We start from the raw sequence: 16,094 nt of genomic DNA, 5'->3' as shown, positions 1-16,094 counted from the left end.
ACCCGCATCAGAATAACATGCAAGAGCTGAGATACTTTTACAACATACACCGTTACCATTTTCACCACTTAAAAGGGGCATAACAGAAATAAAGAGTAGTGAAGTACTTTGCCTAAAGACCTCAAGCAAACCAGTGGCAGAAATCGCCCCAGTTCCGGAAACAGTCTGCTGCAATTTTCTTGCTGTGGATCACAGGATACAAAGAAATAAATACCTCTGTTTACCTGGTTTTCTGGGGTAGCTCCATATTGATGGTGTTGGGCTGCATGAGCAAATTTCATTGCTGATATGCCCTGCTATGCCAGGTTTTCAGCTGCAAAGCTTCAGTTCCTTATGAGAGTCAATTTGGCACCCTCCTGGAACAGTAACTGCAATATAAAGGAGGAAAAAGTATTTGAGGCAGAGAAAGTAGCTGTCTGCAGTAGCATGGTAAAAAAAAAGAAGCCACATTAGATGAAATTATTCATACAGCTGGCAGTAATGTATTTGTACGAAAGAGAAACATGGAAGAGGCTGAAAAAGATGAGAAAAAGAAAAGAAAAAACCTTTAAAATGTAGTTTACTTCAAACAAACTGTAGAACCATTTAAACCAGAAGTTCTGTCTAGGAGAACTTGCAGAACTACCTGAAATTCTCTTGGATTATTTTTCTGAATGACACTCAGAGCCTTAAATCTGTGGGAAGGTGATTTAGTCTTCCTGGTAACTCTTGTGCAGCCATGGCTTAGGCTATGTTGAGGTCTATCAGTTTAAGATGCTTAAATTGTGCATATGAACCTGAAGTTTTCAAGTGGCAAACACATGTAGTTGGCATTGGCATTAGTAGAATTTTGAGCTGTTTTTACAGCTTGAAGATATAGAATAAATGCACATTTTCCATCCAGAAAAATCAGAAGGTTATTTATTTGTTTTTATTAAAATTGAACTAAAGCATTTAAATTGGGGAGGGGGAGAAAGCACTAAAATGTGATGAAGAACATCTTTCTAAACACTATTGATAGAGAGCTTAGTGGAGATATTCATGTGAAAATAAAGGCAGTTTGGGGTAAATTTAAAAAAACAAACATGCTTTAGAGCCTTCCCTGATCCATACATTTCTAATTAGAGACGTAAGATTTCTGTCCAACAAAGTTAGCTGCATACCCTTGTTGAGCAAAAGAGCTAAGAGTACATGGAATTTTAAGAACATGATCATGTGGTGTCTGTACAGCCATTTTTCTTAAGTCTAGAAAGTCAATTTATACTTCAGAAAATCTACTTTAAAAATCACAGTCAAAGTAATTAACATCAACTGTTACTTTTTTTTTTTTTTTAAAAATTAGTTGTGTGCATTTGTCTTACAGACTTAAAAATCTTTACCTTGGGCATATGGGGATAATTTCCATGTTAGTACCATTAAGAGATTTTTAAAGTAGTTGTCCTGGGTTGCCTTTTTTTTTTTTATTTTTCTTTATGTAAATTTAAAATAAAGTAATTGTTTGAATAAGCTGTCTGATGTTTGTACTAAGTGGCTATTTTGTTGACTAATTTCACAATCTTAGAGCTGCTGAAATGAGTGCTAGTACTTATTATGTCCTTCAGGTTCAGTGTTTCTATACAAATATTTTGAGTTCTGGGAAATACAAATGCTTGCTGTTTGTGCAAGCATCACTATTTCTAGTATCAAATGATAGATATTCTAACCATGAGAACAATGAAGTAAAAAAGTTCTATAAAGACTCATAATTGAAAATTTAGAATCAAGAAAACTCCAGCTATTCAGAAGGAGATTGATACTGTGACATCTGAAATACCAGGGAAGCAGAGTGAAGCAATCTGGCAATTTCTTGACAGTGTTTTGTACTTGTTATAACAGGAATAGCTGAGTTTTCTGATAAAACTCTCCAAAATCAGTCCCATTAGGTAATGAATATTCTGTTCATATTAACTACTCAAATGGCTTTTTGGAAAAAGATGTGGCTGTGGGCTCAGTGTATGAACCTTAGCTGAGCTTGATCCAGAACCCTTGGCTCTGGTGGCAGTGGCTGGATTCATTCAGCTGGATGCAGCTTGAGCTCATCCATTATCTATCCCTCAGTTTGCACTGGACAGCTAAACCCAAAAATCGAAATAAAATTTATAGTAGTGATCTCACTGGGATAGTGTGCATTGCTGAAAGGAGGGCTGGGAGAAGCTTTTCTCTTGCATGTCTTGTAAACACAAAATCAGCTGTATAATGTTTCATAAAACTTTAGAGTAATGATATTTATGAGCAACTTTATAAGACAAAGGCATATTTTCATAATTTTTCTCAGCTTCTTATTGGGCTTTTTAGATAATTTCATGCATTTTGTCTCCTTTTGCTCTTAAAAATACTAAAGGTAATTTCTTAAACAATCTTGTCATTTTATGTGCATACTTCATGCATGCATATACATTTTGAGTTTTTCCAGCTTCTAGCTTTATTTAATCACAAAATGTCACACCTTTCCCTATTTTTAAAAAGTTTCTGTCTCAAGTAGAAGCTACTCCCTTACTGTATTTCATACTTTATTCTGTTTCATTGCATTGTATTAGTCAGACTTTAGACAGTGACAGGACAGATTTTTCAAAAGGAGAAAATTGGGGGGATTTTGTTGTGAATTATTTTTACATTTCTCTTTTTAATACATGGCATTTAACCTGTGTATCTTCCGTTTTTTTAGATAACAGCAATCATAAGTATAGAGGTGAGAACTGAATCAGTTTTAGTCTTGCTGGCTGTCATGATGCCTTCCAGTTTATAGCACTTGATGTACTTGCAGATGTGATACAAAAACCTTCTTCAGATAACCTTTACATACCCACTGAAAAGAAAAAAAATCCCCTTACTTCAGTATATGTTGTTATCAGACTACCAGAATACTAACAAATTTAAGATTCATTAGCTCAAATAAAACTAAGAAAATAATTAAGAAAACCTTCACCCTGCATTTACAGTACAAGCTGATAGGTCTTAAAAATTTATTTATTATTTTCTATATTCTTCTTTAACCTACTTCTATTTTCTTCAAGTAGAGAAGTTATCAGAAACCACAGGTGTTTACAAATGTGTTACTCAGGGTTTGCTAATGCAGAAATGAAGGAAGGAAGAGAAGAACTGTCTGGGAGTAGAAGCTCACATAATTAATGGATGTGGACCTGTCTGAAAATACAAAGAGGATTCCAATGTGCCAGTGGCTGGAAATAAATATTTTTTCCCTCCCCAGGCAGTGTGCAGGGCTGGGTTGTACAGGGCATTGAGCAATCTGGTTTGGTGGGAGGTCTGGTGGGAGGTGTCCCTGCCCATGGCAGCGGGGTTGGAACTGAAGGATCCTTAAAGTCTCTTCCAACCCAAACCCTCTGATGATTCTGTGATTCTACCTTGAATTACATTTCTGAGCAGAGGCCTAGTAAACCTCTACACCAATATATCTGAATGCTGAGCTGATGTAAGGTCTTGATGCTTGGGATTTGTCTTTTCCCAGTTGCCCATGTAGTGGTAGTTTGTGACCTACCTTAGGGATGTGTTTTATCCAGGCCCTGAGTGCTGGACAATTACAAGATTTAATTGGCTTTGATAAATGTTTAGCCAAAGGAGAGTGATTTATTTATAGATTTCAAGTGAAAATATCACAAGCAAAAATGCACATTTTGAAGCTTTGCAAAGAGCAGTCCACCCATGAAGATAGTTTAAAATAATCAGAGAATGATAGAATGGTTTGGGTCAGAAGTGATCTTAAGAATCATTGAGCAGGTGATATTCTATAATGGAGTCAACTAGAAGAGATGAAGTCAGATGAAACCTACTGACAAATGCACTGTGAATTTTTGTCTTTATCCAATAGGCACATCAAGTGGGAAAATTTGAAGAGACATGCAAAAGCACATCCATTTCTTTATTTATTTTATATGAGAGGGAATAATCACAAAACAGGAAATGTACTTTTTAATAGATTTCTTTTTGAAAGAAATATTGTTTCCAAAGAAATTGCAAAAATAATTAGCATACATATTGTTATGAAGAACAGCTACTGCAAAAATCTATTTCAAGGGGCCATTTCAGCTACTTTCCTACACTAGTAATTTTCTCTTTAGTTTACAATCCTTTTCTTCTGAATCCAAACTGCTCATAGCAGTGTAATACCAGATCAGCCCTTAAGGCATCAGAGATATTTGTTTTCCCTCCTGAAACCCACAGTCAGGCACATTAGTGACTTTGTCATACCAAGCTAATTAATAACAACAGACATAATTTTGCATCCCCTCTATAGAGAATGAAATCCAGAAAAACGTCAGGAACTACTTGAACTACCTAATGTTTTCCTTCTTTTGTCGATTCTTTTTTGCCCTTTGTTTTGCTTCCTTATTCAGGCATTATTCGATAAAAAGCTAGAAGAGCTGGAAATAAGTTGAAAGCTTATACTGTTGGTAGTACAGCAAGTTTTGTCATTGATTTAAATGGGAGTAAATTTAAGCCTTCAGTATTACTCAGAAGAGTCAAGACTAGAATTTTATTTGGACAGATACTGAACAGGTTTTATGGCATATCCTGACAGAAGAAAGCATGGGGATTTACAGGCATTTTCACATATTTTCAGGCACAGATTTCTCAAGCAGTGCCAGGCAGCAGTGTTGCGATGCTCTAACAATATAAAGAGTCAGGCAGTTGACACCAAGTCTGTCTCATTATTTGCAGGGTGATTAGAAGTAGCAGCATTGAGATTATTTTTTTTAGTTCTCAGTTTAAATTATTTTTTTTTCATGTAAGCAGTATATGGTAACGTAACTGAAAATGAAATTTCGCTATTTATCTCCTTTAGCTGATACAAGTTTTAAATTTCATTGGTGTATAATATTTTCTTCATTATATTAAAGAGTTCTTAGCGAGGAATTACCAACTCTACAATACTTAAAATTCCTTCTGTTTTTATTCAGAGAAGCCAGAAGAGTTGCAATGGTGAAAAGATACTTTAATGTATTTTGGTGAAAACATATGTATTTTCCTCTCTTTTTATATCATTTAGATATCAGCATGAATCAATTCCAAGTCCACTGGTTACTGGAGTCCTGTGCACACAATGACACCAAAGGACTCAGGAAAGTAACAGAGCTGACTTATGTAAGTCTCCATTCAGCCCTCTGCTTGACTCTGAGTAGCTCCTAGGCAGCAAGAGAAAGGATGGTTCTGTAAAATAACACAATATGTGTTTTACCCTGTTTCATAGATCAGTAAGGATGCTTTCTTTTCTATGTTCCTTTTTGGCAAAAGATAAAAATTATGTATCTGGAGTGGTTTTGGGTTTCTTGGATTTCCTAAATCCACACTAGGCTAAAATATTTTATTTGTTTTTGTTATTCAGAAAATGAGACCAGACAAACTTCTTAACTAAGTACCTCTATATCTCTACAGGATATAGAAAATGGAGCTTTGTCTGCAATTAATAATGTAAGACTTTAGCACAGTGCAAATACTGAACAGTAATAATAGTAATTAATAAACCAGGTTTTCTTTTAGACATGCAGGTGAGTTTCAGGTGAGCATTCTCCCTGAGGAGAATTATAGATAAGAAAAGAAGGACTGTAGGTGACAAATACCAGATATTAAATCTGGAAGTCGGACAGATATCAGATGGGGAGAAAAGCTCCATGTAAGTACATGGCAGCCCAAATATATATTGCAGTGGCAGTACTTCCTACTGAATTTGTTGGCAATCTAGTGTCATCTGTCTCTATAACACATTATTTGAACAACAGAGTAATGTGATTGGTGCATCAGAATTGATTTAGTGTGTTATGCAGAATGGACAAAATCACAATTCACCTTTCCTTCTTACCCTGGTCTGTACTACCCCATCAATTCAGGAGACTTAATGTCATGTGAAAGAGTAAATCAAAAGACATAATTTCTCACACAGGATGGTGTTAACTTGTAAGATTTACTGCTTCATGGGGTCAGCAAAGCCCAAATTAGAGGTGAATTGAAAAAAATTATTTTGACATTATGTTATGGAGATAGGAAAAACTTAACATTTAAGAAGTTCATTTCCACTAGAGGTCAGGAAAGACTGTTTGGACATCTGTCCAAATGCATTGTGGGATTAATGAACTTATTTCCTTTTTTTCCTTATTTCATATCATTTTATGGTAATTCATCCCATCTGTCTTGATAAATGAAAATAGTCCTGTCACAATTTTAAGGAGGCATCAAATCTGTTGGGCCACTTTCCCAGCAGGTGGAAGGCAGGGAGTCCAGTCTGAGCCCAATGGGTGTGTCCCATGAAAATGACCTTCCAAGTGAAGGTTAGACTAATTTGCAATTAGAAAAAAGAGGGAGTTATGCAGAAGAACATGAAAAATTAGCGATTCTGAAGGGAATTAAAGATCTAAAAGGTAGCAGAAGACTTTTGACCTGAGCCATTAACATATTATTAGAGATTTTTTCAGGATAAAAGCCAACCAACCAAACATTTTTTTCCGTATATTATTTGTGTTAAAGCTTTCAGACTGTAATTTTCAAAAGTACTTCAGACAATGGTAAGAATTTAGAAGGACACTTACACTTTGTGTAAAGTTTTCTTCTCCACTCATTGTCCTTAAATAGAGACTTCTGCTTTGTATTTAGCTGAGGAGTTTTTCTTCCCGATAAGAATATAGAAGTACTTAATGTACTCAAGTGGAAAAATATGCATCCATAATGCTATGCTGACTTTAAATGTGCTTTTAAAAAGTTAAACATAGATGAAGCCTGTCATTTACAGCAGCTTAACCCAGCTTTCTTACATTTATTTAATTCGATTAGCATTTATATCCTCACATTGCTACCCCCACTGCCATCATTCACAGAGACTGTTCTAAATATTAGAAGTCAGTTGCTTTGATGCTGCATGTCGAAGGAACTGTGTAGAATTGAAGGACATATTCAAATACCATACTAATATATTTTACTACTGAAAATAATCATGACATTGACAATACTTCTTTCTTCTCTGAGTTAAAACCACATTGGCATGTGTTAAGCATCCAGGAAAATATTTTTGTGGAGAGAACTTTTCATCTTTTGCCAAAGTTATTTTTCAATTTGTTCATTCTTTTTTTTCTTGGGCTCTATTTGCAGCATGTGATCTTTTTGTTTTTCTTATTGTAGGAAAACTACATTATTCTGAAGGACCTGTCATTTTCATGCAAGTACAAAGTAACTGTTCTGCCTGCAAAATCTAAAGGTCGTTTTAAGGCTGAGAGTACTTTCTTTGTTACCCCACCTTGCTCTGCATTTAAAGAAAAAAAACACAAGCACATTAATTGTCCTGCTGAAGGAGGTAAGCATGATCTGGAGAACTACCAAATAGTTCCAAAAGCATTTATAATCACCAAAAGAGAGTCTTAAAAGCAGTTTTAGGATAGAGATCGAGAGATTCAAAATAAATAAAAATATCACTAATGGTTATGTGAAAATCAACAGAAATACACAACAGTATCGATTTTGGCTAGTACATTATTACTGGTTTGTCAATTAAGAGCAATTGTAGTGGGCATACCCTAATATCTGTAATGGCGTGGTTGGGGTTTTTTTTGTAAGGAAGAATGGTTCCCCATTGAATTTATCATAATGATGGAGGAAAACTGTAAACATGATTATCGTGGCGTGACCCATCTTTTTAATCTTTTGCTGCAAACGCAAGCTGCTTTTTCAGTTTGATTTTGTTTAGGTTAATTCTGCTCTCAAATAAGAACTACAGGCCCTATTATCTTTTCCAGCATTGTCACAATGTGTAACTAGAGGGTTATGGGAGTTGCAGAATTATGCAGATATTAGGTGGAGAGGACCTCTGTGGTCAGCTGGTCCTGGCTCAGGTCAGCCATGGCTTTGCACTGCTGAGTGTGGATGCTTCTCTCTCTGGTGGAGGGAAGCCCTCTCAGCTTGAGTCGCTCCTGTTCCCAAGGGTGCCCCCCATGCTCCGTAAGTCACTCAGAACCCTGCTGGCCTTCATGTTTCCAGCATTATAGCCTTCCTGGGCAACTGTAACTCAGGTATAACTTTCCCCTAATCAGAGTTCTCCTATTAACTTGTACTACAGTTATACTGCATGAATTTTACTCTTTGGCTCAATTATGGAGTTCTGTGCTACCCTGTGCATTTTCTTGTGGTCCCAAAACTTCCAGTCTGATTTCAGGTATTCTGAAATATGAGGAGCAAGAGAATGGTTCCCTTTACATGCCATAGCTTTCTTTTCTGTACCTGCAGCTGAGAGCGTTTTATTTGAAGTTTGAGTTTGGTCCAAAATGTCAGTGGAATGTATCAAACATAAGTTTTTAGTTAACACTGAAAATGTGGTGGTGGAAAGCTGCCTGCACCATGTGTAACACCAGAAATACAGCTCTGCCGGGCCTTGATTTCTGAAATTAAATTAATATTATTGAAGATTATCTCTAAAAGTCTAGCTTATCTTTTTTTTTTTCTTTTTTGCTTTCCAAATTTATAGTGCCAGTTCTACCCAAAGTGTTGGCCAAACCCGAGAATCTGTCTGCGTCTTTCATTGTTCAGGAAGGTAACATCACTGGTCACTTTTCCTGGAAGATATCTAAGGCAGACTTGCACCAGCCCATGACAGGCTTTCAAGTCACTTGGGCAGAAGTGACCACAGAGAGCCGGCAGAACAGTTTACCCAACAGCATCATTTCCCAGTCACAGATACTGCCAGCAGTAAGTTCTTTGTTGCTTTCTTTTGCCAGTGGCTCCCTAAGTTTGTGTGTCTGTGCCTCATTTGTAATGTTTAGTGGTGATACAGATGTCAAACACTGGTTCTGCAGGTAAGTTGGAGCAGGAAGTACTTAATTTTTCCTCCTTGATGGAGATACAAAGCATAGCTACTATTCTTGATAATACATCAAACATTTTAAACTGTGGAGTCTGGAGATGCCTTTAATTATCTATCACTGTATGTATCTGTCTATTTTTAGCACATGGATAACTTGCAGAAGGTTATGATTTGAGTTGAAACAGTATTTTCTGTCTCTCAGAAACCACCAAAATTTAGGATATTTATACCAAGGACCATTCACTCTGACTGAAAATGTAGTATTTACACAACCAGGGCTGAAATGCATAGGGCTCAGCTGGAGGAGCACCTGAATGAGCAGAGTGAGTGTACAAGTGCAATGTATGCACTCCTCTCTCTGCCCTACCCATGCAGGATTTGGATGAGATGGAGCTTCAGCCAGGTCTCATAAAGGCAGTCCCATCTCAGAATATGTGCTAATTTTCCAGGAAAACATGTTTCCTCCCACTTTTTCTCTCTCTCCTTTCCTCTTTGCTATCTGCTCTGGCACTAGCAGCAAATTATCCCACAGGAATAACCAAAGTTATCCCCACAATGTGCTTGGGCTTCCCCACATGGGGCAGGTATAATGCCAACCAGAAGCACCTGTCCCGTGGATTCCTGGCCACACCAGCCTGGTGGTGGCAGGAACACCCTGTTGCCCACACTGTCCAGCATCACTTCTCCAGCTGTCCCCTTCCCAGGACTGGGCATTTACAGCTTGGAATAAGATGACTGATTTGTTCCAACTTAATGCAGATGATTTATAGTTTGGATTTTGATGTAGATGAATGACTTCTGATTCCCTAATATCTGTCAGTATTCCCTAATATCTTTAGCCAGATGTATTCCCATATGGAAGTTTCTATAAAATTACTTTGAAGTTGTTTAATACGTGTCTAAGTGACCACAAAAGGTATGGAGCAGTGAAAAGTGAGTCCATCATGCTGTAAATGATGCCTTAAGAGCAGAAGGCAAATTCTTATGGTGTAACTGGGACAAATCTGAAATTAGTGTGGTCACCCTTTTTTTTTCCCACGAGCTGTGGAAGTGGCCCCAGGCCAGCCACTACTTAAATTACCAATTAGTAGAATCCACATGCAAATCCAAAATAAAAACAAGTATATGTAGTGAACATGTTTGTTAAAAATAATGGTTAAAAATAAGGAAAATACATTTTGATTCATTTTTTGGTGATGAGCGCATCACTAAAGTGATCAGCACACTTTCCATAAAAGTCTGTAACAACTTGGACCTTGTACACATGAAACCGTAGTATTATGGTTAAAAATGTGTTTGTTCAAAGGGAATGGCAGGCAAAAAATTCAAACATACTCAACAAAGTGATGCATACATTAAATCCTTTTAACAAAATTCTATAAAAAATAATTTGTGGCTGCTGACAGTGACAGAACTGTTTAAACCACTGATGTGTGTGAGCAGAGCAACTGTGTTTTATTCCTCAGTGGTCTGAGAATTGAAGTGATGTATTTATTTTTAGGATCATTACATACTCACCGTGCCCAACCTGAGGCCCTCCATGCTGTACCGCTTGGAAGTTCAGGTGCTGACGACTGGTGGGGAAGGGCCAGCCACGATTAAATCCTTCCGAACGCCCGACCTTCCTCCATTTGCACCCCACAGTAAGCACTGCACTCTTCTGACATGTGCTCCTGACATGTTACAGAATTTTGATTTTCCACATGTAAAGGGTGGAAGCCTTTCTCAAGCCTTAAAGTTTTTCCTGATTCCAGTAGCATTCCATAAACTTAAGATGTGTGAAAATCCCCTGATAACTGTCCATCAGCAAATACAGTCTTTCTCTCACTCAGTTTCTGTGGTCTAACATTTGCCTTTTCTTGCAGCCACAGCTCTTTGGCTTATGCCTATAGCACTTGGGGTTCAGAGTTGGTCTGTTCTCCAGGGGCAGCCTGGAGTATTTCATAGCTTTCAAGATTAGGTTTTTCTGGGTTCACTCAGTCCAGCATAGCTAGAGCTTAAACATATTTCTAAAGCAAGGCAAACCTCTTAAAGGCTATTTCCAGCACTTCATGTGTTACTGAATAATACAGCTCAGTGTTGCAAAGCCAAGTAAAAAATACAATTAGTTCAAAATCTGTCTGCTTGAGTATTTTTGTCCTTTTAAAGGCCTGCTGAAGTTTTCTGGACTGAACATACACATAGTTGCCAGCAGAGACTCAGCACTTACAAGCTAAAGGATTGAAAGCTGAAGGTCTCACAAAGCCTTTTCAGTATGGATTCAGTTGGCATTACATACCCAGGGTTTGATACGTGCATAATTTCCTGTTCTTTTGTTTAGGACCTCATCTGAAGCAGCATCATCCACATCACTACAAGCCATCCCCAGAGAAATATTAGACTGTTTCAGATGATTATACAAATAACTGAGGGGAAAAAAACTGAGCTCCCAAATGAGGGCTGGGTAACAGCACATCTGTTGGAGCAGTGAACCCAGTTTTCCAATGGAAGTTACCATCCTGTACGATCTGGATCTACTTCTCTGTAGTTTAGACATGAAGAATTATGTTTGCACCATGACCAGGATGAATCACACAGCAAGTATCATTTCCATACCAGCACTATTCAACAAACTGAAGACCACATCCAACTTAACACCTGTGAGAAAATATTAATGATACTGTTCATTATAATGTTTTCTTATTCTGTGTTTAAAGTAGGTTAAAAGGGTGCAGTGTATGCAGCTTTTTCTCTTATTTAATTCAATGTTAGTATTTGCAAGGTCCTGTGATGTATACATACTTCTGAAAGATTTTCTCATTAATGGATTTAAATTATCTATTTTACTTAAAGCCCTGCCTGTCACCAATTTAAGGTCTAGTGTGTTTTGATATTAAAGAATATCTCAATTTGTCTGAAATAAGCACATAAGTAAAATAAATACCAGTAGCAGTAACCCTGAAATACCCAGTTTTTAATAACTGTATTGTCACCATGGAGGAGGATGATGATACATATGTATTACCCATCTGGTCTAAAGTGGTAATATTCTGTCATGTAGATCTTCTATTAATATAGTTAATAGTTAAAGGATATACAGGGTAGAAATACCATTGTAGAGAAACAAATGCCAATTAATAGAATTGTTTAAAATTTATGGCAATGAATGCAATTAATTGATAGGTCCTAGAAGAATAACTTTTAAAATCTTACAATACTTTTGCTGCATAATATTTCAAGGTATAATATTATCTTGAATACAAACACCAATTTCCTAGTGAAAAATCTGAATAGTTAACATCAAAGTTTTACAAATTGAATTTTTGAGGCACATTTATTATTATAGTAGCTGTATAGCTACTTTTTGGCTTTGAATTTTGATGCACATATTTCTTTTCCCTGTGGATCTTTAGAACAGAAGGATGGATGTATTGGCTCTATTTTGCTGTTCTGCTTACAGAAAGAATTATGTGACAATATTCTGGCATCTGGAAAACATTGGCTTATAGTTTATTTGAATTCATTTTTCAAATTTAGACAGAAGGGTGCCCTTTTTAACCATAAGGGAATTCATATTGCCTTATTGTGCAATATAAACTGTCTAGAATAATTTGTCACACAGAGACACATGTCTCAATAGTAAACAGAAACTGCTTGGATTTATTATTGAGAGGGTGGAAAGTATCTGCCAATAAACATCCATACAAATACCCATAATCAGCTCTTAATGTTCAAGATGTTCAAAGTGCTCCTGGATTCTTTGGCACCATTTCCATTGCTCCTTGAATCATCACATCAGGGTAATGTACCTCAAAATTTGACTCCAACTGGACAAAGTGGCCACTTTTTCTACCAGCAGATGATACAGACTCATCTGTGCTTCATGTTTTTCTGAGATATTCAATAAGAGGAGCTTGGACATTAGTGGTACATGTATTTCCCTTGTCTTGATGACAAACTGTTTTGTGAAAAAGCAAATATGAAGAAATACCTATCTGAAACTGAGGATCAGGCTGTGTTTGTCATAGTAGAATGTTCATGAAATATTCAGTTTGTCTGTACTGAAGTTTACAGCATTTATACCACATGGGGGAAGGAAACTGCATTAATTTCTGATCGTTTGCTCATTACAATTTTTTTACAATTTTACCTTCAGTTTTAAAGGGCTCTTTTACATTCTTTTTCTATTTTGGTTGCTGTCTTTTTAGATATTTCACTTAGTGACCAAGAATTTTCCCAGACTTTTTCTATTGCTACGTGGTTTGCAAAGTCCTTTAACAATAGCTTAAAATATATTAAAGGCTATGGTGCTTTGAATTCCTTCCTCTATTTTCCAAAATACATTAGCAAATTAGCAGATGAACTCTTATTCCAAAAATCTGTAGTATAAAGGTTTATTTTCAGTTTTTTCAGAATGCCATAGTCTTGAGATCTTTTTGTCAGGATAAGAGTGTTTCATGTGTATGTTTTTACAAAGAAAACAAAATTTGCATTGGACTGGTGTGCAGCACTGCTTTCACATTTGGATTGCACAGGGCATAGATGAGTCTAGAAGTGATCTGTGTGGTGTTTGCTGGATCAGCAGGATCAGAGAAAGTAATTACCTCAGTCTTCTCTGAAGAATTCTGTCCAAACCTTTCAATCACAGTCTGTTCTACTTGTGCTGGATCAAATTGACAGCGACTTGATTAATGTTAATGAAATTATATTTCATTCATAGTGGCACTGGAAAGCATAGATGTTGCTCTTTGGTGCAATGATGCCAATTCATTGGAGATAAGCAGGAAGTTAGGAGCCCTGAGTCCTCATGAAATCATCCTTCTGAGAAGAATCAAGATGGTTGGTTACTGTTTGCTGATGCCATTCCCTCTGAGGCATTCTTCTGTTCAAAGTAACAGTGTACTTTTGAAGAGCACTGAGACGTTTTCCTTTCTGAATTAGATTGATCAAAACCAAAAGTTGAAAGTAGAAATGTAGTGATCAAGTGAATTATATTGAGTCTGCTAAGATGTAAATTATTTTTTTCCTTCTACAAATGATCTTATCAACTCACCTTTCAAGTCACCCTCCAAATCAAATATGAAAAATACAAAGTCAACAAAGCTCATGCATGGATGTTAAATTCCGAGCTGTGAATGATTTTCTGTTTATTTTTTTAAAATTAGCAGTACAGATTTGAAGTTTTTAGTGCCTAATTCTAAAGCTTTCTTTGCTGAATCACACAGGGTATTGTCCTAATTTACTAGACTAAGCCACATTAAACATTTAATTCAGCAATATAGATGCAATTTACTACTTAATTCCCTAGTTAAAGATTTATTTTCTCTAATGGTGTTGTGTAATTCAGAGTTAATATTGGGAGGATATTAGAGATACTGGGATGTTTTAAGATACTCTGCACCTTTACACTAATGTATTATTTACTGTGTACGATTCTGATGGATTAGTCAGTTGAATTCAGGATGCATTTTATCTTTATTTCTTAAAGGAGAATTATAAGATTATGCTATTTTTGCTAACTGCTTTGTGAAGTGATTTTTTGTTTGTTGGTGATTTTTGTATAAGAAGAAACTGGTTTGTTCTTGTTATATCTTTTTTTTTGACCATTTTTGAGTTGTTTATAGAGCAGGAGAAAATAAGACAGAACTTGTGCTGTATCATCCACATGTACTAACTTGAATATTCATTAAGAATATAGCACACAGACAATAAATAAGAAGTCTGATTTTTTAAATGCTGAACATCCTCAACTTAGTGGCTTCAGAAGGAGCTGAGGACCTGGTATGGCAATGCTGACATTGACACTGATACTTGGTGTGGTCACATACAAAGTCATTGCTAATGTGAGTGGGAATTTGGCAATTCTGCTAATTGGTATTACCAGAACTTTATAGAAACCTTAATACTGAGTCAATTTATTTCACAATACTTTTGTCTTCATGGTCCTAGCTGGAGTCAGGGAGGGTTTCCAATAAGCGGGTCCTGATTCAGGAAGGTTGGCACAAAGGAAGTCAGTGGGATGGAAGTAAACCTGTGCAGTTAAGAACGAGCTTTAGTGATGCTTCAAATCAAGCATGGGTGTCAGATTTTGTTTGAATAATATCTTAAATCAGGGCCTTGTAAAACAAAGTGGGGGAACCAGACAGTTCTAAATTCTGTGTAAAACACCATAAAAATGTTTATTTTTGTGTATATGTAAATGTCATAGTGATATTGACTTATTTATTAATTCATTTTCTTATACTATGTGCCAAGTATGTTCCTACCCTTTTGATCAGTACCTGTGAACATCAATTACTAAAAATAATGTTAAGCAAAACTTGTGCATTTTAACCAGGAATATGCTACTAATAATCTGTTGCATGTAGTTTTCAATGATTAAGAAAACCCTTTATTTAAAAAAATGTAAATGGATACCTGCAGATGTTGATGATTATATGTGGGTTTGCATGCCAAAACTCATTGTTCAGTTGTGGGCATGAAATGTAACGACTGTATTACCTCTACTGATATATTAGTAAGGTACAATTTGCAAAGTAATTAACAGAGCTCTATATGTAAATTTTTTCCTTTTTACTTAATTATATTGTAGTAAAGGTAACAAATGCTTCTCTGTTACCCGAATTGGCTGTAGAAATTATGTTCCTGTAACAGTCATTTAAAGTCAATATTTATTTATGTATGTAATGCAAAAAGATTGGTCTTATGTGTTTGTCCTGTTATTTAGAGAAAAAATATACACTTGTAAAAACATTTTGTAAAAAAAAATATAAATGTAAATAGAGTCTGATTTCTTTTACTCACTATTTTCATGTTTAGAATTTGTACATACTGTTTATGTAATAAACTATCCTACATCAAAATATTGCTACATTATGTCCTCCATACAGAATTTAGAAATTTGCTTTTTTTGAGTTGAAGAGATAGAGCCATGTAAGAAAAATTAGTGTCATACCAAGTACCTCTGCTTCATCTAAATTTCATTGTGTCTGAAGTCATACCATTTCATCCTCTCTTTACTGCAGCATTTTGTTTTCTTTGATAATCTCAGGATAATGTGAAAATAAATTTAAATATTATTTGGGTCATTTACATTTAAACCAGTACTAGAAGTAAAAAGTCATTCATAAGAGCTTGCCCTTTTTCTAGTCTAACTGGATAGTTCACAGTGAAGATTTGTCGATCCTTTTGTTATGCTAACTTAAATTAATTAAGTTGCAGATCTTTGCCAGTGGCTTGATCCTATAAGCCAAGATTTTAATGACTGAAACTCATGGTGAGTCTGTGTATGCACTAGATT

General features: G+C 36.0%; 1 protein-coding gene across 1 annotated transcript in view; it reads left to right on the top strand.

The window, feature by feature from the left end:
* ANOS1 (anosmin 1) overlaps positions 1 to 15,482 on the top strand; it is a 131,351-nt gene extending 115,869 nt beyond the window's left edge. The window contains exons 10-14 of the mRNA XM_041472487.1: positions 5,024 to 5,118; positions 7,144 to 7,315; positions 8,480 to 8,700; positions 10,317 to 10,458; positions 11,136 to 15,482. Coding sequence (XP_041328421.1) covers positions 5,024 to 5,118; positions 7,144 to 7,315; positions 8,480 to 8,700; positions 10,317 to 10,458; positions 11,136 to 11,194 — 689 coding nt within the window. The 3' untranslated portion in view covers positions 11,195 to 15,482. The remainder of the gene's footprint in view (positions 1 to 5,023; positions 5,119 to 7,143; positions 7,316 to 8,479; positions 8,701 to 10,316; positions 10,459 to 11,135) is intronic.
* The last annotated feature ends 612 nt before the right edge of the window (positions 15,483 to 16,094 follow it).

The sequence above is a fragment of the Pyrgilauda ruficollis genome, unplaced genomic scaffold (genome assembly GCF_017590135.1).
Source record: "Pyrgilauda ruficollis isolate IOZ18807 unplaced genomic scaffold, ASM1759013v1 scaffold29, whole genome shotgun sequence".
NCBI classification, from domain to species: Eukaryota; Metazoa; Chordata; class Aves; order Passeriformes; family Passeridae; genus Pyrgilauda; species Pyrgilauda ruficollis.
The sequence above is the reverse complement of the archived record's forward strand: the minus strand, read 5'-3'. Positions and strand labels throughout refer to the sequence as shown.